The 27400-nt window shown below is 40.8% G+C and overlaps 1 protein-coding gene across 1 annotated transcript in view; it reads left to right on the forward strand.

Moving 5' to 3' along the window:
• The window catches only part of bop1 (BOP1 ribosomal biogenesis factor), a 123371-nt gene that overhangs the window by 68909 nt on the left and 27062 nt on the right, over positions 1-27400 (forward strand). Inside the window, exons 4-10 of the mRNA XM_062990275.1 lie at positions 7174-7328; positions 9864-9981; positions 14024-14125; positions 14605-14817; positions 16265-16426; positions 18317-18397; positions 19193-19262. Coding sequence (XP_062846345.1) covers positions 7174-7328; positions 9864-9981; positions 14024-14125; positions 14605-14817; positions 16265-16426; positions 18317-18397; positions 19193-19262 — 901 coding nt within the window. The remainder of the gene's footprint in view (positions 1-7173; positions 7329-9863; positions 9982-14023; positions 14126-14604; positions 14818-16264; positions 16427-18316; positions 18398-19192; positions 19263-27400) is intronic.

Genomic DNA, 27400 nt, shown 5'->3' on the forward strand with positions numbered 1-27400 from the left:
GCAAAGGTCATTTACACTTCTGTGATGGCAAAATTAATGCAGAAAAGTACATTGAGATATTAGAGCAACATATGCTGCCTTCAAGACGTCATCTTTTCCAGGGATCTTTTCCTGATCTGTCCCCAATAGAGAATGTGTGGAGAATTTTGAAAGGAAAAGTGTGACAACGACGACCCCGTTTTGTTGCACATCTTAAGACGTGTTTGCAAGAAGAATGGGACAAAATAAAAGCTGAAATACTAAATCACTTGGTATCCTCGGTGCCAAAACGTCTTTTAAGTGTGGTGAAAAGGAATGGTAACATTACAAAGTGGTAAATGTATTACTAGAATAGTCTAGCCTTATAATGATAAGAATAATGAAGGGTCAATAATCTAATTGACTTCCATATAGAGTAATAATTAAATTGTATAATGTTGTAGCGAAAGGACCGGCATTATCATGTCGGGTTAGCTAGATGTCCGTCTCAGCTCAACACCAAGGTTTTGTACATCATCGGATGCTTTAGAGTCAGTGAAAGAAATGACTAGATCTTGGCATTGAGGGAATATATTTCAGCTCTGTATTTACTTGTCTTACTTCACATGATAAACTCACATCCATAATGAGATCTTTTCAGGCATGGTGAGTCTTGGGTGTCTCAAGGAGAGAATGACTGAATGAGATGAGTATCATGAGCATAGAAATAGTAAGAGGAGCCATGGAAGAAGTGGCTATACCAATTATACGCAAAACAAAAGTGGACCAAGTATGTACCTTTGTGGTACTCCAGTTGAAAGACTGTCTGGCAGGAATGTAGATCTCATCTGTGACACCTGGTAAGAGCGAGCTTCCAGGTAGGAAGGCATCCAATACCATGCTGAACCAGGTATTATAAGGTTGGAGGAGGTAGACAGAGGAATGCTGTGATTTATTAAGTCGAAGCCGGAGTGGATACTTATCTTGAAGGTCATTCTGGGTGATTGATTGGATTTTTTCTGTCTTGATGCTGTTATACTTTATTGATTGACCATTTCCCTTTTTTCCATTGGTAGTATGAAATCAAATCACAGTTCTCTTGACTTGTATGCTCCAGACCCCTTAATATCTCAGGAGCCATGGAATTCAGGAGGTCAGTAGTACAGACAAGCGGAAAATGTGAGCAATTCTCCTGACAGTGGGCAGCATAAATGTGGATTTTTCTTCCCCAAACCTCACAGCCATTCTGACAGCATCACCAGCTTATTTCTTTTACCCTTTCTGACCAAAGCCCCAGGCGGCTTACTGATTCACAAAGAGCGAACCAGAGGCAAGTTTCAGTTCAGCGCTTTGGTTTCACTTGTTTGGATTGGGGGAGGTTTTAAGGGCTCATGACCTGTCTTGATAGATGATCCTGTCATTTGCCTGCCAAAACACATCTTTGCCATGTGCCAGTGTCACATTATGCCAACTTATCATGCGGAGAGGGCATGACCTAACCTCTGCACACCACCTTAGTATAAAGACTTGCTGATGTTTTTGTGTTATCCTGTAGCTTTAATCAGTTTAAATAGTTTTTGCTCATTATTTTAAAGATATTAATCATTTTCATCAGATGGAATTTGTTTTCAGCATTTGCCACACATACCTGCTTAACTGACTTTTTATTTACAACCCCAAATCAGAAAATGTTGGGACAGTATGGAAAATGCAAATACTTTAAAAAATGCATTTCTTACATTTAATTTTACTTCATTTTTATTTGATTGCAGACAGTTTGAACCCAAAATATTTCATGTTTTGTCTGCTCAACTGCAACAGATTCCCAAAAAGTTGGGACGGGGACAATTTAGGGCTAGTAATGAGGTGAAAAAACTAAATAATGATGTGATTCCAAACAGGTGATTGTAATCATGGTTTGGTATAAAAGCAGCATCCAGGAAAGGCTGAAACTGTGATGAAAAAAGATGATCAGAGGATCTCTAGTTTGTCAACAAATGCATGAGAAAATGATTAATATGTTTAAAAACAATGTACCTCAAAGAAAGATTGGAAGGGATTTGCATATTTCTCCCTCTACGGTGCATAATATCATTAAACCATTCAAGGAATGAGGAGGAATTTCAGTACGTAAAGACCAAGAACATGAGCTTGGGCTGAATGCCAATGATCTTTGATCCCTCAGACGGCGCTGCATCAGAACCGCCACTCAACAATAGTTGATAGAACCACATGGGTGAGGGATTACTTTGGCAAACCTTTGTCAAGCACTACAATACAGTACACAATACAGCAGAGTTACATGCACAAATTCCACTTAAAACTTTACTGTGCAAAAAAGAAGCCTTATGTTAACCATGTTCTCTGGGCTCTGAGGCATCTAGGATGGACCATCACACAGTGGAAACATGTATTGCCGTCAGAAAACAAAATTAAATGGAAAACAAAAGTGGACCAAGTATGTAACCTTGTGGGACTCCAGTTGAAAGACTTTTAAGTGTGGTGAAAAGGAATGGCAACATTACAAAGTGGTAAATGCTTTACTGTCCCAACTTTTTTTGGAATGTGTAGCAGGCCTGAAATGCAGGAATGGATGTTTATTAATAAATGAAATGAAGTTGAGCAGATAAAACATGAAATATCTCAGGTTCATCCTGTCTGCAATCAAATAAAAGTCAAAGTAAATGTAAGAAACTCTGTTTATTTTTTATTAATTGTGTACTATCTTCTGATAGTATGCAGCACATTAACGTAGACTTAATAAGTTCTGGTTAAGAAATAAAACACAGATAAAGAGGACATGCAGACAGTGGAGGGTGTTTCAGCATTGCAACAATTCACAACCCCTTATGATGTCAGTTCATGATTATCCAAGGGCTGCTTTTATAGCATTATTGAGCTGCACCTCTCAGTGAGCCCAGATGTGAACACCAGTTCTAAATTACTGACCACCTCGTGAGTTTGATCTTAATCTTTAGCAGAAGTGTAAACTAATACTGGTCATCTCACATATGCCTGTCATGATCATGTAGTAATAGTCATAGGATCATTATAATAAGCGTAATCAGGAAATGTACCTCTAAAAAATGTGTACCATGATTAATAAAGCCACGTTCCTTTAACCAATTCAGCTCGGTCAGCACTGTAAACCCTGCCTCCTCCTAGTAATTTGGAGGTCACTAAGTTCCCTGGGGTTCCGTGAGCCCTTTTATGAGTGCAGCCCATAAAAATGTGGGGGCCATGTTCACAGCTACGGCTTCAGACAAGTAAAAGGACAAAGAAGCGGCGTCTTTGATTCATGCTCTCTCTTTTTCATCTCCTCCTGTAAAGTTTTATGGATGACACATCCTAGCATGGAATCCGGATTACAGCATCTACTTGGTATTACTTCATTTGTCCTTCATTTTAAAGGACCCAACATTAATCCCTTTGACCTTGAGACTAAGGATCTCGAGCAAAATTTGTGACCCACTACTACTACCACTACTAATGCATGTTAGCTAAGTGACCATGATTAATAAATGTAAGACATGCCAAAAAGCTTGATTTATCCACCTGGACTCCACAATAATCTCCAGAGGCCCCATTCACGTGTCAGATGCCCCCTACATAGGCTCCTGACCCCAAGGTTTTGTGGGGGTTTTCTCTGATTACCAGAGTTTCGTGCACTTCAGTAATCTAATAATGGGCAACCCCAGGTTTTAGATGAATCCCTTAATCATCTAATTTCTCAGAGTGATGACCTGTAGTGAAGCTGTTTACTCTTAAGCAAGGTGGAAATCTTGCTACATTTAAAATCAAGTAACTTTTACATGTAAAACATTAATCAATCAAGTAGCATTAATTGGTGGTCCTGATGGTTCTTTATTTAGGGGTGGCAGCAGCGGATCTGGTCCGCATACCATCCTTGGCACTGTTTTTATGCCGAATGGCCTTCCTGAAACCACCTTCATATTTTTGTCTGACCTTGGGACCAGTGGCATTCAATAGTTTGTCACTCTTCTTATGGATACATTCTTGGGAAGCCCACCAGCTTCTGTGTTTCTGGCTTAAAACCAGAATGTCCAGCAAGCGATCAGTCTCAGTCAGCACCAAGTAACGAAGCTTAGTTAGTCCAACCTTGTCTTACTATCTTAATATATACTGTATGACCAGAAGTATGCAGACACTTCTGTGAGCTTAGGCCTTCTAGATGTCCTATTCCAAAATTATGGGCTTTGATTTGGTGTGTGTAGTAGATTTAAGGTCAAGCAACTGGAGTTCCTCCACATGACACTCAAATCTTATGGACTTATGGACCTCACATTGTGCACCAGAGCACAGTAATGCTATACCATGAAACGGCATTTCCCACCAAAGTGTTGCCAATTATATAGATATGTTATAAATAAAATATTTATTTTATTATAATGTATCTTTTATATCTATTTGTAAAGGATGTGGCTGAAACACCTCAACAATTACATACATGCCACATACTTCTGGTTATTTATTTGTTTATGCTTATAAACTGCTGTCATAGGTTGTGTGTACTGTATATTTAAAGTAGTTATATGCACTTGAAATATACACCAACCAGGCATAACATCATGAGCACTGACAGGTGAAGTGAATAACACTGATCATCTCTTCATCACGGCACCTGTTAGTAGGTGGGATATATTAGGCAGCAAGTGAACATTTTATCCTCAAAGTTGATGTTTGACAAGGGCCAAATTGTGATGGCTAGACGACTGGGTCAGAGCCTCTCCAAAACTGCAGCTCTTGTGGGGTGTTCCTGGTCTGCAGTGGTCATTATCTATCAAAAGTTGTCCAAGGAAGGAACCGGTGACAGGGTTATGGGCGGCCAAGGCTCATTGATGCACATGGGAAGTGAAGGCTGGCCCGTGTGGTCCGATCCAGCTAAAATTGCTGAAGAAGTTAATGCTGGTTCTGATAGAAAGGTGTCAGAATACATAGTGCATCACAGTTGTAGGACTTGGTGATGGTGATAATGTTATGCCTGATCACTGTATAAAAATTTAAATGAATATAGCTCTTTTTCTCCCTACTGTATATGGACTCCAAATTTATTTCCTTACTGTAGAACTTTCTGAAGTGATTGGTTTGTCTGGTGAGGCTGGTAGTTTTACCAAGTTCTACCAAGTCAAACCACTTTAATCTGCTAAACCATATTAGATGTTCGTCAAACAATACACCATCAAAATGGGATTTGTGGCATAGTCTTGGTACATTTCACCAATAAGAAGCCTTTAGGACGATCATATTAGCGGTTACTCACACTTGTCCAATCAGGGAACAGGGCATCTCTGTAGAATTCGAGGGTGGACAGGTCCGGCAGCTGTTCGTAGCTGTGGGAGAAAGTGTGACCTGGCCGCCTGCTTATTTCTAATTGGAAATGGTAGGGGTATTTTTATTGAAATCACTCACAGGTGCTGGCCTCACTTAAAAGTGCTGCTTGCAACCTCTGAAACGTTTCAGCTGGCTGAAAACTCTGGAGGAAGTGAGTGTGGTTCTGCCTTGTTTTTTAAACAAAGAAACCACTTCAGACTGAAGTGCTGTTGGCTTTATTAGCTATCCGGGGTTGAGAAAATTACACTGCCTTAAAGTCTTCACCCCCTGAACTATATTTGTCAGATTTTCATTTCCTGGATTACAAAAATAGTATAGTATATATATTTTTTTCAAATTCTTTAGAACAATGGTCATTGTGTAATTGTAGGACTAGCTTTGATCTTGACATTAAAACCACCTCCTTGTTTCTACACTCACTGTCCATTTTATCAGCTCCACTTACCATATAGAAGCACTTTGTAGTTCTACAATTACTGACTGTAGTCCATCTGTTTCTCTGCATGCTTTGTTAGCCCCCTTTCATGCTGTTCTTCAATGGTCAGGACTCTCCCAGGACCACCACAGAGTAGGTATTATTTAGGTGGTGGATCATTCTCAGCACTGCAGTGACACTGACATGGTGGTGGTGTGTTAGTGTGTGTTGTGCTGGTATGAATGGATCAGACACAGCAGCGCTGCTGGAGTTTTTAAACACCTCGCTGTCCCTGCTGGACTGAGAATAGTCCATCAACCAAAATTATATCCAGCCAACAGCGCCCCGTGGGCAGCGTCCTGTTACCACTGATGAAGGTCTAGAAGATGACCAACTCAATCAGCAGCAATAGATGAGCGATCGTCTCTGACTTTACATCTACAAGGTGGACCAACTAGGTAGGAGTGTCTAATAGAGTGGACACGGTATTTAAAAACTGTGTCTGATCCACTCATACCAGCACAACACACACTAACACACCACCACCATGTCAGTGTCACTGCAGTGCTGAGAATGATCCACCACCTAAATAATACCTGCCCTGTGGTGGTCCTGTGGGGGTCCTGACCATTGAAGAACAGGGTGAAAGCAGGCTAAAAAGGTATGTGGGGAAACAGATGGACTACAGTCAGTAATTGTAGAACTACAAAGTGCTTCTATATGGTAAGTGGAGCTGATGAAATGGACAGTGAGTGTAGCAACAAGGAGGTGATATATATACACTGTATATCTAACAAGCCACCTTAGTTAGGCAACACCAGCGGTACTGTAAAATATGGTGGTGGTAGTATGTTACTAATGTAAGCTGTTTTTGAGTGGCTCAATCAGTGGACACCGGTGACGAAACCTCAACTGTATTTTAATAAATAAACATTCTGAGGAACATTGTGCAGAATAAAATTAAGCCTTCTAAATGTTTCATAAAGTACTAAACCAAAGCCTGAGTTTTCTTTAAATAATTTTGCAAGAAACAATATTATACTGTGGCATTTTCTTCAAAAAATAAAGGATTATTTATTTCAAGAAACTGTGTTGTGTACTCTTAGTGACTGAGCGAAATTGAGAGCTAGTGAAAGAAAACCTGTGTATGTCAGCAAACTATTTTCTCACCACCTCTGGCCTCGTGAATTGGGTTCTGCTCCAGGGCTTTATCCAGGCGTGGATATTAATAAAGAAAAGGAAAGAGTTTGAGCTGTTTCAGATGGACCGGCTCACCTTAAACAGAGAGGCCGGGGTAAATTGCCTATGATTTGTGTGTAACCGTCTGAATTGGGGGAAACGGACAGGCTGCATTAACCCTGCTGCTATAATGGATTGAAATAATGGCTGTGGAGCAGGTCTGTTAGCACCCACCTGTAACACTGATCTCACTCTCTGTGTGCTCTCAGGACATCCGCAACACAGTGGGCAATATTCCGATGGAATGGTACAAAGATTACCCCCACATCGGGTATGACCTGGATGGCAAGAAGATCTTCAAGCCAATCAGGAACAAGGACGAGCTAGATGAATTCCTGGACAAGATGGAGAATCCTGATTACTGGTGAGTATTCAAACGTCTTTTCCCCCCCATTTTTTATTATTCTTTATTTGTCTTTTACTGGTTGCAAATACCACATTGTTTCAATCACTACGATCAAACATTTGTCCGCTTACATATAGTCATTAGTGAATGCTTAATACTGTACTTTTTATATACCATGCTAAAAGTAATCAGAGCATTTACCACAATCCTGTATTCATGAACAAATCCAGTACTTTGTTCAATGACTACACAATGGTTTACACAATTTAATAATCATTTTAAAGGAAATATTTCCAGTATATAATATATTCTTATGCTGAGTAGCATAAGAAAATCTGAAAATAATATAAGTAGTCACAAAGCAAAGGCGCATGCTTACTGTTGCCAGTGCTTAATTAGTCAAACATCTGGAAGTTTTCCTTATTGAGTGTGCTGACTTGACCCACCAGCACACTTCACAGGCTCTGGCATTTGCCTGTATTCATGTAATGTGTTGGGTCTGCCAACAGGCATTCATTTCAGAGGATCAGATTCTTTATAGGGCTTTTATGCTCAGCACCTAGTTACATGCAACCTTATGCAAAACTTTGTACACCCCCAGTTCAAAACCATGTTTTACTCTTGAAAATACTGTATATCATCTATTGGAAATGAGGGTGGCCCAGTGGGTAGCACTGTCGCCCCACAGCAAGAAGGTCCTGGGTTTGATTCCCAGGTGGAGTGTTTCAGGTCCCTTCTGTGTGAAGTTCGCATGTTGTCCCCATGTCTCTGGTTTCCTCCCATAGTCAAAGACGTGCAAGTGAGGTAAGTTGGAGATACAAAATTGTTCATGACTGTGTTTGACATTAAACATGAACTGATGAATCTTGTGTAACCAGGAATTACCCGTCCTGTCATTAATGTAACCGTAGTGTGTAAAACATGATGTTAAAATCCTAATAAATAAATAAAATAAAAAATAAACAATTTACACTCAGCCAAAAGTATCCAGACACCTGACCATGAGCTTGTTGGGCAATGAGCGATATAAGGTGTTGCCCCCTCTTTTCCAGCCATTGCAGCTTTAACAGTCTCCTTCTGTAAAGGCTTTTTACAAGATTCGTAGTACAGTATGATAGTAGGAGTTAGTCAATGCAGTCATAAGACTCTTTGTTTTGTCAGGAACTGATTTTGGTTGCAAAGGCCTGTTATGCAGTTGACATTCCAATTCATTTTGAATGAACTATACCCAGAAGAGGGGGGACCAAGTAGCCCTCACACGACGCAAGATAGGACATTCAAGACTCACACACGGACATCTACTAAAAGGAGAACAGTGCCTTCATTGCTCAACTACCCTAACAATGAAACATATTCTATGTGAATGCAAAATTTTTACCCAGGACAGAAAACTGTACCTGATGGGATCGGACATAAATGACATTTTTAGGAACACTACTCATTTTAAGATTTAAAAATTTCTGAAAAGCATTAAATTGAAACATTTGTTGTAATTTTAACCTCTACAGTTTTGATGCACATGTACACAACATATATCTCTGTATCCTGAAACCCCTTTCAAGGTTTTAACATCCTTTTTAATAAGAATGTTTTAAAACATACAAATGGCACGCCATAGAGATGGCTCTAAATACAGAGCTTATAATGGCGATAAAACTCAACCAACCAACCAATTCATTTTGAAAATCATAAGGTCAGGGCTCTGTGCGGGCCACTGGAGTTCCTTCAAAGCAAGCTTGTCAAGCCATGTATTTCAAGAATTCAGGATTACCTTTATTGTCATTTTACTGTACACCAAAGTGTATAGGAAAAGCGAAATTACCTGCATTGGTTCATGCCAAAAACACTGCAGATTTAAAATAGAGAGTATATATAAAATAGTAATGAAAAAATATACAAATATGTAGGATTAAAATAGGTACATCAATGTTAAATATAATAATATACACATTCCGACAATTGCACATAGTAGTTATTAAGTATTGCACATGCAGAAAAAAATCAGTGATTATACACATAATGATTATTATTGCACATTGCGTTATTGCACACTCCATTATTGTATGTTAAGATATTAGGATATTGCACATGAATTACCCTTAGATAAAATATGCATCAGATTTGAGTTAATTTGTTAAGTCTGATAGCAGTCTGGTAGAAACTACTTCTAAAACGGTCCGTGTTGCAGCATAGACTACTGTACCTTTTACCCGAGGGCAAAAGGGTAAACAGTCTGTGACGGGTGAGTGAAGTCACTTATGATGCTCCTGACTCCTAATTATGAAGCAGGCTTTGTGCACAGAGGCACAGTCAGGCTGGAACAATTGAAAACCTTAAAACGTTAAAAACGTTAAAAGCACAGAATTAATGTCATTAATTTTACACACCTGAAACACTTTCACTCAGCAATTAGCAGGGATGAATGTCAGTGGATCATTTGCAAAAATAACTGAAATGAGTGGTTGTACAGCCCCTTATTAACACTGTTGCGTTACACTCATGTCGACGAATGTAAATCACTTTCTTGCTTTTTGTTTTCTTTTTCATTGCCAGGCGCACTGTCCATGACAAAATGACAGGAACAGACATCCGTCTGTCAGATGAGCAAGTGGATCTGGTGCACCGTCTGCAGCAAGGCAAATTTGGTGACGTAAACTTCAACGAGTATGAGGTACCCCAAACACAAAACCACCTTTTTATGGTCTCGATCTGCAGTCTGGTCTTTTTACAGACAGCTTCTTAACAACAGTCCCAGTACATAACAGGGGGAAATGAAACCTCCCAGAATGTTCTCTTTATTTACACTGCACACTTCACACAAACCAATCTACAAGCCGTACTCGCCACTAGTTAATGAGCTAAGATCACAGCGGGGTAGCACTAATTCAGTTAGCCTTAACTAGGGGAAAAATAAGCAGCAGTGTCTGCTGTTGGCAATGACGACACTTAGAAATAAATTGGCGCTCTTTATTAGCGCTGGTGCTAATTGTTTATTAGCTTGTGTTCTGTAGTAAACAGGCAGCGAGTCACGCCTCATGCCACACTTCAAGCTGCCTGTGATCACTTCAGTGGAAAGCAGACTCAGACTTCATTTAAAGCCAGTTAAGTGTCTGAAAAGCCACCTGTCATCCGAGACGAGCTGTGACAAGTTAGTTCCATGTGACTGTCGTGTCTGCAGACGTTGATAGATTTTTAAAGGTCATTTTAGTCATGTCTGTTTTCGATTCGAAAAGAATGTTTAGCAGGGAAAATACGTTTTTACTCCGTGGCCACATAGTTATTGCACAGCTGAAGTAAAAAGTTGACATATCACCTGTGAGGAACATGTCTTTGACAGTTTTGGATTGAGAAAGTGCTTACAACAATTTTTTTAATACAGTGTGTTGCTCAAAAGATTGTGGACACCCCTAAGTTTATACTGATGCTGACCTTTACTCCTGGCTGAGAAGTGCCATTTTTGGCATTTAGCAGACACTTTTATTCAAAACGACTTACAGTAGTATACAGTCTAAGCAATTGAGAGTTGAGGGCCTTGCTCAAGGGCTCAACAGTGGCAACCTGGCAATGGTAGGGCTTGAACCAGCAACCTTCTGATTACTAGTCCAGTACCTTAACCACTAGGCTACAACTGCCCAACTGCCAGCAAAGAGCTGTGACTAACACACGTCCCCTCTGACCTGTGTGCAGTAGCCAACTGCATCTTCTCACCTGCCCGAGGCGAGTTCATATGGGGCTCAGTCTCGCACACGGAGAGTCACGCTCTCATCCTAGTATCCCTCGTCTCTGTGCAGGCGCCCAAAATCAGCCAGCTGTCGTTGTAATTGCATCAGTTATGAGGAATCCTCTCCGGCACCCTCCCTATGAGCGAGCCAATCTTTGTTCGTGTAGGCGCCCAGCCTGCTGGTAGCAGAGCTGAGATTCGAAATTGCGAGTTCCCCTGTTAAGTATTACATTGTGTTACAGCCACACCCATGCTAACATGTATAAAATCAACTACATCAACTACATTACATTGCTTTAACTTATTGGTTTGACTTGGCTGAGAAGGAACTCCAGTGGCCTTCAGGATAAATTGGGACGCTATGGGCCAGGACTCCTAAAACAGTTCCTGACATCGCAAATTGCTTATTCACCTTCTACAGACATACCTTTTGTAATAAGTCTTCTCAAAAGAGCCACAAGGGGCAGTAAGTCCATATTAATGTCTGAAAAGTTAATGGACTGGTGTCCACCTTAAGACAGACAGCGTGTACATGAAGCATATTAGTTATTCATAAAGTGTTGGTAAGGCCGCTCAGGTGGCGCAGTGGTAAAAACACACGCTGGAAACAGAGCTGTGATCTCGAATACATCAGATCGAATCGCAGCTCTGCCTGCCGGCTAGGCTGAGCGGCCACATGAACAACGATTGGCCTGTTGTTCTGATATGGGTGGGATTAAGCCGGATAGGATCTCCTCATGCAATTACGACCTCTGCTAGCTGATTAATGGCGCCTGCACAGATGAGAAAAGAGTGCTGTCAGGGTGTGTCTCTCTGTACACGGTGCTGATCCGCATATGCACTCGTCAAAGTGTAGGTGACCTGTTTTAAAAATACATGATACAGTAGTCTTTTACCAATGTCATTTTGTGTTCAGATTTAATCCAAGAACCACCTAAACAAATCTGCCGTAAGTTAGAAGCTGCTGGAACACAGGTGACCCTGTCCATAGTCAAGCAGGCATAACATTGCTATGTGCTTAGATGCCGTTATGCAAAAACGGAAGCTCTTGCTGGAAAATTTCCTTTTTGGGCTTCCTCCGTTCTCATAGTGATGTTGATTCTGATTATTGGCATAACAGTTTAGTGGTTCTTGAGTTACATCTAAATTAACCGCCTGGTTAAATTTGCTCTCAGCACTGTGACATTTTTGGTTTTCTTTTCAACCTTGGCAAAGATCAGTGTTTTATTTAATTTGGCTACAGCTGATAACTTCTCCTGACTGTATAAAAAGACCACAGTTTAACTGGACCCATTACAATCACTAACAAGAAATTAGTACATGCACAACACCTTAGCATTGGCTCACATGCACATAATTTCATGTACTGGCCAGTGATTCAAATCACTGCAAGTTGAAATCTGACTAAGTCCTGAAGTCCTGACTTGAACCCAACATACACTGATCAGCCATAACATTAAAACCACCTCATTGTTTCTACACTCACTGTCCATTTTATCAGCTCCACTTACCATGTAGAAGCACTTTGTAGTTCTACAATTACTGACTGTAGTCCATCTGTTTCTCTGCGTGCTTTTTTAGCCTGCTTTCACCCTGTTCTTCAATGGTCAGGACCACCACAGAGCAGGTATTATTTAGGTAGTGGATGATTCTCAGCACTGCAGTGACACTGACATGGTGGTGGTGTGTTAGTGTGTGTTGTGCTGGTATGAGAGGATCAGACTCAGTTTTTAAATACCGTGTCCACTCACTGTCCACTCTATTAGACACTCCGACCTGGTTGGTCCACCTTGTAGATGTAAAGTCAGAGACGATCGCTCATCTATTGCTGCTGTTTGAGTTGGTCATCTTCTAGACCTTCATCAGTGGTCACAGGACGCTGCCCATGGGGTGCTGTTGGTTGGATATATTTGGTTGGTGGACTATTCTCAGTCCAGCAGTGACAGTGAGGTGTTTAAAAACTCCATCAGCATTGCTGTCTTATCCACTCATACCAGCACAACACACACTAACACACCACCACCATGTCAGTGTCACTGCAGTGCTGAGAATGATCCACCACCCAAATAGAACCTGCTCTATTAAAGAACAGGGCGAAAGCAGGCTAAAAAATGCATAGAAACAGATGGACTACAGTCAGTAATTGTAGAACTACAAAGTGCTTCTATATGGTAAGTGGAGCTTACCATATAGTGGAGACAGTGTGTGTAGAAACAAGGAGGTGGTTTTAATGCTATGACTGAAGTCTTTTTTTTTTTTTATTATATCTGATATCAGACATATACTGTATTTACCATACCAACAGTCAGATGTGCTGGTGGTTGTGTTATGGTGTCCCCCTGCTTTTCTTTAACAGGACTTAAAGCAGCAATAACTTTTAATCTGTCAAAAAATCCCTGAGAGGAATGTAAGTTCATCTGTCCATGAGCTGAAGTGAAGACTTTAAAGGTTATAAAGCAAGACATTGATCCAAGTTTACATCTCAAAGCCTGGAAATAAATAAATGTAACGTTTTAGAGAGGTCTAATTAAAGTGCTGAGTTCTGTAACAAGCTTTTATTAAGCATGATGTGTCTGAAAAACACAGCACAGTGCACACACATAGTTTACTGAATCTATACCTGACTTTAACAGGGTTTCTGATTGGTAGGTCACTGATGGCAAGTCTTAAAAAGCATGTTACCCAAACAGAGATTAACACATGCAATCGAATATTTAATAAAGGTTATGTAATATAACAGGTTATTAATTAAATAGAAATGTAAATTAGTGTTATTTACGCTCACAGAATCAGTAATTTACAACTAGGTATAACTTTATAACTTGTGCTTATTGCTTTCACCTCATAACTGACTAAATATAATTAAAGCTAATGGCCTCAGTATTTAAAATGTCACTGCTGCCCCACACTGTATATACTGTAGAACACTGGCATCTAATGTGTTACCCTCGTCAACCTTCATATGATTTTGCTCTGTTTCCGCTTCTCCTAGCCTGCCATTGACTTCTTCTCCAATGAAGTAATGATTCATCCGGTGACCAACAGACCCGAGGACAAGCGCAGCTTCATCCCGTCTCTCATAGAGAAGGAAAAGGCAAGTGACCCGGCTCACTACTTCCTTTGCCTCATCTGCCAACTCATGATGTAAATCAATATTTCTATTTACTGTGCACAGTGCAGCTGGGATTAGATGAGAAGAGTCGTGTTTCAACCAGTTGGACGTCTAACTGCTTGCATCTGTACAGCATTAGATGTAATGGTTCCCACATAGTTTTTTTAGAAGCGGAATGGGGTCTGAAACTCTGTAGTAATTGGAAGCTGAAAGAAATTAGACCCCCAAGATTTTTAGTATAAGTATTTTTAAAAAGCCTGTACAGTATCGCCGTGGTCTTTTAGTACAGTGGTTCAGACATTCGGGCTTAAAGTTTTCCAGTAATTTATATCAGTTTGGTTTCCTGGCTTTAAATTGGTCATGGGTGATTTGTATCGCTCTTTAGTGTTACTGTATGTGTACTGGCGTTCGGTAGCACTGTGTTTTAACCCCCCCCCCCCCCCCCTGCCTGTTGCCTTTAGGTTGGAAAGCTGGTTCATGCTATAAAGATGGGCTGGATTAAACCACGCAGGCCCAAGGAAACCGGACCTCAATACTATGACCTGTGGGCAAAGGAAGACCCCAACGCTATCCTGGGCCGCCACAAAATGCACATTCCTGCTCCAAAGATGAGATTGCCTGGTCATGAGGAGTCCTACAACCCCCCTCCAGAGTACATTCTCAATGAGGAAGAGGTCTTGTACAATGAGTTCTTTTAAGGTTGCCCAGATTTGCATATAATGGATTTGTTTGGGATTTGCATACACACACAAAAAACAAATACGACTATATACACTATATTGCCAAAAGTATTCGCCCGTCTGCCTTCACACACATATGAACTTAAGGGACTCCCATTCTTAATCCATAGGGTTTAATATGATATCAGCCACCCTTTGCAGCTATAACAGCTTCAACTCTTCTGGGAAGGCTTTCCACAAGGTTTAGGAATGTGTTTATGGGAATTTTTGACCATTCTTCCAGAAGTGCATTTGTGAGGTCAGACACTGATGTTGGACGAGAAGTCGCAGTCTCCGCTCTACTTCATTCCAAAGGTGTTCTATCGGGTTGAGGTCAGGACTGTGCAGGCCAGTCAAGTTCTTCCACACCAAACTCGCTCATCCATGTCTTGCTTTGGACCTTGCTTTGTGCACTGGTGCGCAGTCATGGTGGAACAGGAAGGGGCCATCCCCAAACTGTTCCCACAAAGTTGGGAGCATGAAATTGTCCAAAATCTCTTGGTATGCTGAAGCATTAAGAGTTCCTTTCACTGGAACTAAGGGGCCGAGCCCAACTCCTGAGAAACAACCCCACACCAAACTTTACACTTGGTACAATGCAGTCAGACAAGTACCGTTCTCCTGGCAACCGCCAGACCCAGACTCGTCCATCGGATTGCCAGACGGAGAAGCGTGATTCGTCACTCCAGAGAACACGTCTCCACTGCTCTACAGTCCAGTGGCGGCGTGCTTTACACCACTGCATCCGACGCTTTGCATTGCGCTTGGTGATGTAAGGCTTGGATGCAGCTGCTTGGCCATGGAAACCCATTCCATGAAGCTCTCTACACACTGTTCTTGAGCTAATCTGAAGGCCACATCAAGTTTGGAGGTCTGTAGCGATTGACTCTGCAGAAAGTTGGTGACCTCTGCGCACTATGTGCCTCAGCATCCGCTGACCACGCCCTATCATTTTACATGGCCTAACACTTGGCTAAGTTGCTGTCGTTCCCAATCGCTTCCACTCTGTTATAATACCACTGACAATTGACTGTGGAATATTTAGTAGTGAGGAAATTTCACGACTGGACTTGTTGCACAGGTGGCATCCTATCATGGTACCACGCTGGAATTCACTGAGCTCCTGAGAGCGACCCATTCTTTCACTAATGTTTGTAGAAGCAGTCTGCATGCCTAGGTGCTTGGTTTTATACACCTGTGGCCATGGAAGTGATTGGAACACCTGAATTCAATGATTTGGATGGGTGAGTGAATACTTTTGGCAATATAATGTACTTTAAGAAATGTATATTAAGCTATTTATTTATTTTACAAAAGTAACACCTTGTAATTGGCAGTTAAACCCTTATAAATAAAATTTAGTCTGTTGGCTCATGTTTTATTGAATGTTTACCTTTACCAGAGACTGGCATGGGAGCAGCAGGACCCTGAGGACCGAAAGCTGAGCTTCCTCCCCGAGATGTACCCCTGCCTGCGTGTGGTACCTGCATACTCGCGCTTCATTCACGAGCGGTTCGAGCGCTGCCTTGACCTCTACCTATGTCCCCGTCAACGCAAGATGCGGGTGTGTTACCTCAGCTATAATCATAATCTAAACCAGGGGGCTACAGCCAATTAGAATGGCTGAGTGAGCTCCCAGTGGGGCTTTGCCAAAGTCAAATCATTGAAACTGCATATCAGTGGATTTAATTGCAACAGAAATGTACATGTACCTATGGACCAGCATAAATATTGGTGCTGTTTGGACACTGTCTAGAATATTCCTGTTGGTAACGAGGAGGTTGTGGCTTTAATATTTCTGGTTTGTCTTGAAATCCAGCAGATACACAACAGGTACACAAAAATTAGGGAGGGTTTTTAAGGCTATGCATATGAGTGTGCTGTTGTCATAGACTCCATTTAATTTTGTTGCATTTGTGCTCCAGCTGATTATTATTTTTGATGATTGATATTGTTAAGAAAAAGCTGTTGGTGGGCACTTGGGTGGTGCAGCAGTCTCAAGCGCTAGGCCACCACTACTGAGCTTTTGAGTTCCAATCTAAGTTGTGCATCCAATGGGCACAATTGGCTGTGCCTGAGGGAGGGCCGTTGGTTGGTGCAGCAGTCTCATGTGCCAGGCCACCACTGCTGAGGTTTTGAGCTTTTGAATTCCAATCTAAGCTGTGCATCCAATGGGCACTAATGACTGTGCCTGAGAGAGGGCACTTGGTTGGTGCAGTCTCATGCGCTAGGCCACCACTGCTGAGCTTTTGAGCTTTCGAGTTCCAATCTAAGTTGTGCATCCAATGGGCACAATTGGCTGTGCCTGAGGGAGGGCACTTGGTTGGTGCAGCAGTCTCATGTGCTAGGCCACCACTGCTGAGCTTTTGAGCTTTCGAGTTCCAATCTAAGTTGTGCATCCCACTGGCACAATTGGCTGTGCCTGAGGGAGGGCACTTGGTTGGTGCAGTCTCATGCGCTAGGCCACCACTGCTGAGCTTTTGAGCTTTCGAGTTCCAATCTAAGTTGTGCATCCAATGGGCACAATTGGCTGTGCCTGAGGGAGGGCACTTGGTTGGTGCAGCAGTCTCATGCGCTAGGCCACCACTGCTAAGGTTTTGAGCTTTCGAGTTCCAGTTTAAGCTGTGCATCCAACGGGTACAATTGGCTGTGCCTGAGGGATGGCACTTGGTTGGTGCAGCAGTCTCATGCGCTAGGCCACCACTGCTGAGATTTTGAGCTATCAAGTTCCAATCTAAACTGTGCATCCAACAGGCGCAAATAAATGTGCCTGAGGGAGGGCAATTGGTTGGTGCAGCAGTCTCATGTGCTAGGCCACCACTGCTGAGGTTTTGAGCTTTTGAGTTCCAGTTTAGGCTGTGCATCCAACGGGTACAATTGGCTGTGCCTGAGGGAGGGTTACTGACTGGGTTTCTCAGTGCTGCAGCAAATGCAGCCTGTGCTGACTGGTTGATGGTGCTTGCACAGGAGGGAGATTGCTAATGTGTGAATCACTGTCTGGCTCCCTGTGTGTCTTCATCTTTGGCAGGTGAAAAGAAGTGCCCGGTAACTGCACTTGATGGAGGGGCCATGTAATAGTTTTCAGTCAGGGAGGAGAGGTGTGGTAATTGAGGAACTATCCATCAGGATTTGTAAATTACTAGATTAGGAGAGAAAAGGGGTTAAGAATGCATCCCGCCACTTAATTCTGGTTAGGGTCGTGACAGGTCTTGTTTCACCAGGACCCTGGATCTAATATTTTTGGCCTCCCCCACAATCAAGCCAATAATTCTATAGTCTCCCAACTGGCTGATAACACAGCTTAGATCTAAACTTAGAACTCACTGATGGTGGGCTAACATAATGGGTGGGACCGCTGCACCACCCAAACGCATCCTTGGTATTTCTGTTACAGTCAAGACTACAGTGTGTACTATTTATTAACTCTGTCCTTAACTCCTTTCTTTCCACTCAGGTAAATGTGAACCCAGAGGACCTGATCCCCAAGCTGCCTAAACCTAAAGACTTGCAGCCCTTCCCTACCACTCAGTCTTTGGTAAGTGATCGTCAGCATTTACCCACAAAGTACAGTGGAACTTTTACTCCGTCTATGATCATCAGTGTAACAACCAGACTGTAGATCAGCGCTCAGTCTGGAAAAAGCAAGGGAGGTCAGACCTCATTTTAGTGAATGATGTATTTGGAGCTTAAAGAGGGAGTGAAATATATAGGAATGGTTCTTGTTTTGTATTTTTCAGACAGTCATCCTCGTAAAATTGTGGACAGGAAACCAAACACAAGTCTACTATTTTTTGGAATGAAATCACAGAGGCTTTAAACATGGGAAATTGATTAGTGAAATATAATAGATTTGTGCTGGTTGTGCTCATATAATCTCCCAAAATTTGATTGGCCAGCAGGATTATTTCTCTTTTGTTTGAGCTTTTTTTAATGCATTTTTTTTAATCTGCTTTATTTCACTAATATTTACATTTTCGGCATTTAGCAGACACTTTTATCCAAAGCGACTTACAGTATACAGTCTAAGCAATTGAGGGTTAAGGGCCTTGCTCAAGGACACAACAGTGGCAACCTGGCAGTCGTGGGGTTTGAACTAGTGACCTTCTACTTACTAGTCCAGTACCATAACCACTAGGCTACAACTGCCCATAATAGGTCACTAATAGGATACTCGTGGGATTTTAAGGAGTTATCGGATATCAAAAGAACTATTGCACATTTACTGTCTATAATTGGGTAAATTTGGTTAAATAAATGGGGGTGCCTGTAGTAAAGGTGCTTCTGATTTATAAATAGGTATTGCTGAATAATTATCCTGATTTCTTACCAGGTGTACCGTGGTCACTCCGGACTGGTGCGCTGTATCAGTGTGTCTCCCAGTGGACAGTGGCTGGTATCAGGTCAGTCTTTACATGCTCATTTCCTAATCTCTATTCTGCTTTCATCAAATCAAGTAGGTTTTATTCACATACCATTCACATATTTTGTACACAATTTCGTAATTGCTGCTGCTACACCGCAATTTCGGGCTCCTGCGCAATGAGGGAGCAGATCAAGCAGCAAAAAAGGCCACATGCATACCGGATCCAATGTACCAAATCCCACCAATGGACATCAAACCTACAATAAACTCATATATCAGGACGAATGGCAAAACGACTGGAACACACACCAGAATAATAAACTGTACGAAGCTAATCCCACTATTGGGGAAAAAATGAAGACCTACCTCAAAAACCGTTGGGACCAGACAGTATACACAAGATGCCGTATTGGACATACTAGATTAACACACATGTACCTGATAAAAGGCGAAACTGCCCCATATTGCGCAACATACCAAACACAGATTACAATAAAACATTTAATTCTGGAATGTATCATCTATAACCATGAAAGACAACAGATCTTATCAGCAAAAACCATAAAAGAACTCTTTACCAAGACAAAAGCAACAACACTCCTAAAACTCCGGTCATTAACAAAACTGAAGCAACACATATAAACGAACATACATAGACAACAGACATAACTTCTCTAAGTCAAATGAAATAAGTAAATAAAAGACAGATCACAACCTTTCCTGCCATGACGTGGCCCAATGGGCAAACATGGCATTAAAAACTAAACACTAACTAACACCGCAATTTTCATTCGGGAATCAGTAAAGTAAATCAATCAATCAATATACTGTACCATTCAGTTTATGTAGCATTGTGCATAAATACACATTGTCCAGTTAAATTAAAAAATGATGGACAGGACTTCAAAAAGTACAGTTAATGTGGTAAATAGTCAGTAATTTTTGGTATCAGTATTAACACTATGGAAGGATTCTTGTTTCTCAGTATTATGTCTGCAAATCTAAGATTGAGTTTTAATTACAAACACACTTGATGCTTGACCAGTGTGAATTCGGGTTTAGTTTTTATGTGCAAACTAGCAGAATATCTGCAATTTGTGCAAATACAGCTTATTACACTGTAAACATCAACATCATATAAGTCAAGGATGTTTATGTGTTTTATTTTTTTCACTTGCATTAGGGTTAATGTAACATAGTAATACACTGATCAGCCATAACATTAAAACCACCTCCTTGTTTCTACACTCTGTCCATTTTATCAGCTCCACTTACCACATAGAAGTACTTTGTAGTTCTACAATTACTGACTGTAGTCCATCTGTTTTTCTGCATGCTTTGTTAACCTGCTTTTACTCTGTTCTTCAATGGTCAGGACCACCACAGAGCATGTAATATTTAGGTGGTGGATAATTTTCAGCACTGCAGTTACACTGACCTGGTGGTGGTGTGTTAGTGTGTGTTGTGCTGGAGTTTTAAAATGCAGTGTCCACTCACTGACCACTCTATTAGACAGGGATGATCGCTCATCTATTGCTGCTGTTTGAGTTGGTCATCCTCTAGACCTTCATTAGTGGTCACAGGACGCTGCCTACAGGGTGCTGTTGGCTGGGTATTTTTAGTTGGTGGACTATTCTCAGTCCAGCAGTGATGGTGATGTGTTTAAAAACTCCATCAGCATTTCTGTGTCTTATCCACTCATACCAGCACAACACACACTAACACACCACCACCATGTCAGTGTCACTGCAGTGCTGAGAATGAAAGGGGGCTAACACAGCATGCAGAGAAACAGATGGACTACAGTCAGTAATTGTAGAACTACAAAGTGCTTCTATATGGTAAGTGGAGCTGATAAAATGGACAGTGAGTGTAGAAACAAGGAGGTGGTTTTAATGTTATGGCTGATCGGTGCATAATATAATATGGTGTTTGGATGATCTTAATACACACTTGTTAATATAAAGCAGTGACCATTAAAGTCGACCACTAAACAAGCTCTGGCCTGTTAGCTGTGCCAACATCACTTATGTGAACAATTTTTGTTTAGTGTGATGTTTAGAAACATACTTTTAAGCTATAGCTGCTGTATTTGCAATGTGATTGCTTTATCTATAAGTTATAATAGGTTATTGAATAAATGATTAAATGCTTTAATATTTGCCAGACATCATCTGCATAAAATCACATATTTTGAAATGCTGCTATTAAATAACTGACTTCAAATGTAATTTTAAACTAGGATAGTAAAATTAAACTTAAGACAGTGTCTATTTTATCCAAATAAATGGAGAAGTGGACATGAGTTCATTTAAACCAACCTATTTTCACTTCTCCATGTTTTGGACAAAATAAATAGGCAGATCTGTTTGCTTCTAGACTTAAAAAATGTCTTGATAAAAGTAATAGGTTAAGTCCAAGACAGCAGCAAAATATCTTGCATCTGTAGTCAAATCTGAGATACAACTCTTTTGGTTTTGGCACTAAGACCATCAGTTTCAGCTGTTGTCTACTGTTATTTCACCAGTAGCTAAGTGGTGTTAATACATCTTTAAGCATCTGTTATGATGTCATGGCTCTGGAGGGGTTGCTGGTCCCTCATTTTGGAGGGCTCAGTGACACTTACGTAGACGTCAGAACTTGGAGCAGTTTGGCAGACGCAGACGAGTACAGACGAGCACAGACTCGGTTCTGCTGGCACTGTTCGATCCAGATAAATCAATCACGTCTAGTTCACCACTCGTCTCCCCTTTTTCCCTCTCCTCTCCAGGCAGGATTTTCTTTTTTCCTCGCCGTTTTATGGCTTTTGGCAGCTTAGTTTTTATTGTCGGTCGCTCTGGGAAATCAGACAGGAAAGAGACTTCTCATGTTGTTGCCATTTGGGATCTACTGAAGCTTGTGTGGGGACGTTTAGACTTACTACAGACAACAAATTACTTATGGATGCAATTTGTCAGGGATATTTGTTATGCTTCTATGAGTTTTTAGTTTCTTTTTTAAATGGATCCAGAAAACTGAAATGTTTTAAAAACAAAACAATAAAACGGCATTGTGTGACTGCTAATATCACGTTTTGTTTATTATTACTGGAAAGAGTCATGAATGAAAACCTTCTGGATGTTATAAAGTACAGATTTTACTGGATTATGCTGTATATATAAGTGTAACACACTGGCTGACATCAAGGTATTACCATATGAAGCCAAATAACAATTTAACACAAGTATTGGTCATTTGAATCATTTGAATTATTCGTTTTACTGAATATTTTGTTCACTATATCTCTGTTCATTTATGACACTCTTCTAATCCCAACCCAAGAGCTTTGTCTATGGAGCGTTAAAGTCTGCTAGGTCTGTTCTTACTTTAGATATATAAACGCATGCCATGCGTGTATGGGAGTATTTTCTCAGTAGGCTTGACCATCTGATTGCCATTACTTTTGGGCATATAAAACGTACAAAAGAGAACTGCAGTAGAAAAGTAGTAGTTTAATTGCACTGGGACCGAATCGATTGGTCTACACTTCAGTTGCAGGGTGTGGCGGAGTCGAAGCCGCAGAAACTAAATGATATCCCTTCAGCATGAAAATGTGGTCACATTACTCGGGGTGATTTGTTTGAGGTGACCTAGGTAACACTGTCATTAGAACTATGAGGAATAAGAGAGTGGTGGTTACCACATGTACTGTTTGAATGTCACGACTGGCTTGACGGTGTAAGGACTGTTTTCTGTCAATCGGACCCAGTATAAAGTAGTACAGATGCATGTCATTACTGCTGAGCATTTAAAATGTGCCAGTTCTTGAAGAAAAGCTACGTTTTTTTACTACTTTCATGGTTAATTTTTTGTGCCTGTATCAGTAAGAGTAGTTTTCAACTGGTGATGTATTCTACGTCCACTGTTTTACTATGTATGATCTAAGTTCTATTTTTAGCCAGAATAGGAAGTAAAAAGAGAAGTCGTTCAGGATTCAGCATGTGTTAAAAATATTCCCTACAGCAGCTTAAATTATAGGCTTTCGATAGGGGCGCAAAATGTGCCAATTTCTTTTACCCGATAGCTGAATGCCATTAGTCAATGGTTAACCAATAACTGACAAGCTTATAGCGTTTTATCAAAATATAAAACCCATTTCAAAGTTTTATATCAGCAAGCTACTAATGCTTTATGAATTATAAAATGTAGAAGAGTAAGATGATCATAAACTAAGCAGAACCATTTCAGCTTTCAAAATGAAGATTTTATACAGTTGGTAGTGGACAGTTCATTCCAAGCTGTAACTAAACATGCCAATCATTATAAATGTACACCGATCAGCCATAACATTAAAACCACCTCCTTGTTTCTACACTCACTGTCCATTTTATCAGCTCCATTTACCACATAGAAGCACTTTGTAGTTCTACAATTACTGACTGTAGTCCATCTTTTTCTCTGCATGCTTTGTTAACCCCCTTTCATGCTGTTCTTTAATGGACCCCCACAGGACCACCACAGAGCAGGTATTATTTAGGTGGTGGATCATTCTCAGCACTGCAGTGACACTGACGTGGTGGTGGTGTGTTAGTGTGTGTTGTGTTGGTATGAGTGGATCAGACACAGCAGCACTGCTGGAGTTTTTAAATACCGTGTCCACTCACTGTCCACTCTATTAGACACTCCTACCTAGTTGATCCACCTTGTAGATGTAAAGTCAGAGACGATCGCTCATCTATTGCTGCTGTTTGAGTCGGTCATCTTCTAGACCTTCATGGGTGGTCACAGGACGCTGCCCATGGGGCGCTGTTGGCTGGATGTTTTTAGTTGGTGGACTATTCTCAGTCCAGCAGTGCTGCTGTGTCTGATCCACTCATACCAGCACAACACACACTAACACACCACCACCATGTCAGTGTCACTGCAGTGCTGAGAATGATCCACCACCTAAATAATACCTGCTCTGTGGTGGTCCTGGGAGAGTCCTGACCATTGAAGAACAGCATAAAAGGGGGCTAACAAAGCATGCAGAGAAACAGATAGACTACAGTTAGTAATTGTAGAACTACAAAGTGCTTCTATGTGGTAAGTGGAGCTGATAAAATGGACAGTGAGTGTAGAAACAAGGAGGTGGTTTTAATGTTATGGTTGATCAGTGTATATGTTGTTGGTGACCTTGTAGGACAGTTGAAGATTCCACAGTTAACATAGGAACTGGTCTAAATCAGCTAGAACTGAGTTTTGGACCATGTACAAACAGGCCATACACCATGTACACATCCAGTAACTGTAGCAGTATTCTTGGAATATGACTACTGCCAATCATGCCCTAAGCAAATCTACATTTTCTAAGTAGTAATTAATTATGTATTAATACTTCTAGTGTAAATGAACATTTACAGTGTATTCTCTCACACTTATTATGTAATATTAGTAGTGCATGACCTTAAAAATCCTCTGCTGATGGAATGGGCACAATTTCTTACATACACACTCTTAAATCATATTAATGCCCATGATTTGTAATAGAAAAAACTTTAGGTGTTGTGTATACATAGGTTTGGCAATATAGTGTGGCTTACAGGTATCTCTAGACCTACTCTTGTCAGAGATAAATATGGCCCAGTGAGACGACATCACTTTTATTCAGGTCAGGGTTGCAGTTGTTCTGAGAAGCTGGTAGAAAGAGAAGCTGGCAGCAATTTAGTGGTAATATCTGTTAAGCCGTCCATAACAAAGGACTCCATAAAGCCCATATGCAAAACCACTAGAGTCAGAGCCGCTGTTTTGTATTGCTGTAAAATATATTAAACCCATAATAAAATGTCCTTTCCCACAGTAAAAAAAAGAAAAAAAAACAGTTGACAACCTCCCCGGCATGACAACCCCTCTCACCCTGAGTCTGCACAGTGCCCATACTCCTCCTCTGCCCTGAAATTTGTTTTTCTGTTGGTTATGCATTTTAATTGCTGTAATGTCTTCCATATCGCTGGGTTGGAAGATTGTGGTGACCTTTTTTGTCCCGGGCATGATTGATGTTACTACAGTCTGCTGAATTTTACGCTTTACTTGTGTTCTAGGAGCCTTCGACAAAAAATTAATCGGAAAAGTCTGAGAAGCTCCAACGCTAGGGGCAATAAAAATCCCAGACAAATTTATCATAGACCAGAGAAAGCTTTTTCAAGAAACCTTCGAAGTTTATTTATTACTATTTAAAGTTATTTTACAGAATGCAGGAACAGCCACCCCAGTGCAAGCCTTCCTTTAAGTGTAATATGCTATTGTTTTAAACTGTTGCTTGCCAGCCTTTGCCAGCGCAAGTGTGAAGTATCAGAGTTCCTATCCAGCACAGGCAGAAATAATCGCTCCATACAAACAGCATTTCACAAAAACAGTGTGTTCATGAAGGGGTGAGGAACCTCTGCTCTGATAAACCATAGATTTTACAGAACTACTCACACTGATGTCTTTAGTCTCTAAAGTATTTTATAGTGGAGGCATATTAGGTGGAATTAAAAACAGGTTAATGGATCATACCAGATTTATTGCTATTTGTAATATTCAAATTGTCAAATTTTTTAACAAATTCTAAATCACAATAATCCTAAATGAACTACACATGCTTACTGTGCAGAGTGCAGGGCAGTGCAGTTAAAAGGTGTGTAGCCCATATGAAGACAACTGGATTAAGTTTACATTCACAAAATGCTATATATATACAGGTATATAACATTAAAACCACCTCCTTGTTTCTACACTCACTGTTTATTTTATCAGCTTCACTTACCATATAGAAGCACTTTGTAGTTCTACAATTACTCTCTGCATGCTTTGTTAGCCCCCTTTCATGCTATTCTTCAATGGTCAGGACCACTACAGAGCAGGTATTATTTGAGTTGTGGGTCATTCTAAGCACTGCAGTGACACTGACATGGTGGTGGTGTGTTAGTGTGTGTTGTGCTGGTATGAGTGGATCAGACACAGCAGCGCTGCTGGAGCTTTTAAACACCTCACTGTCACTGCTGGACTGAGAATAGTTCACCAACCAAAAATATCCAGCCAACAGCGCCCCGTGGGCAGCGTCCTGTGACCACTGATGAAGGTCTAGAAGATGACCAACTCAAACAGCAGCAATAGATGAGCGATCGTCTCTGACTTCGCATCTACAAGGTGGACCAACTAGGTAGGAGTGTCTAATAGAGTGGACAGTGATTGGACACGGTATTTAAAAACTCCATCAGCGCTGCTGTGTCTGATCCACTCATACCAGCACAACACACACTAACACACCACCACCATGTCAGTGTCACTGCAGTGCTGAGAATGATCCACCACCCAAATAATGCCTGCTCTGTAGTGGTCCTGTAGGGGTCCTGACCATTGAAGAACAGCATGAAAGCAGGCTAAAAGTCTACAGGCTACAGTCAGTAGTTGTAGAACTACAAAGTGCTCCTGTTTGGTAAGTGGAGCTGATTAAATGGACAGTGAGTGTAGAAACAAGGAGGTGGTTTTAATGTTATGGCTGATGTGTGTGTATATCGGTTATTAATAGGTTATTAATCAACATTTGCAGAAAATTAAATTATTATTAAAACTGTTATTAAAATATACATTTACATTTCATTTTTGATGCTTTTACTTGTAACTAAGGCAGGATACAGTCCAAACACCTGGAGCTTAAAGAGCCTTGTGTGGAGGCCCAACTTTTAGCAGTGGCCTTGAACTTTTAAACGGTAGTCCAGTTTTATAACCAATGAGCCACCCTCATAATACCTGTACACAGCACTTAACAATGTTATATAGAAATTGTAGCTAATATGACATTATAAAACAAAACACTTATAAATAGTCCATATTTTTAAGGTATGGATTAACAGTGATTGAAACATAATTGCATATAATTTGACTGTAGTGATACAATAATAATTGATAAACCTTGATGTGAGATTGTGAAATCTGACAATTATAACAGGCTGGTAACAATTAGCAATAATTGTGACAGGCTAGATTGGTTATTTGGATATGTACCGTCATGGCCAGAAATACTAGCAAATAATTGTTGCAACTGCAATTTTTGTTATATTCTCTGAAAGAAGAGCAGAGGTACCAATCATTTTGGCCATGACAGTATATAGCAAGTGTGCTGTGTTGTCGAAGTGGCTGCCTGATGTCCTGTTCATAAAGCCACTGCTACTG

This window comes from Trichomycterus rosablanca, chromosome 2, assembly GCF_030014385.1.
Source record: "Trichomycterus rosablanca isolate fTriRos1 chromosome 2, fTriRos1.hap1, whole genome shotgun sequence".
NCBI lineage: Eukaryota > Metazoa > Chordata > Actinopteri > Siluriformes > Trichomycteridae > Trichomycterus > Trichomycterus rosablanca.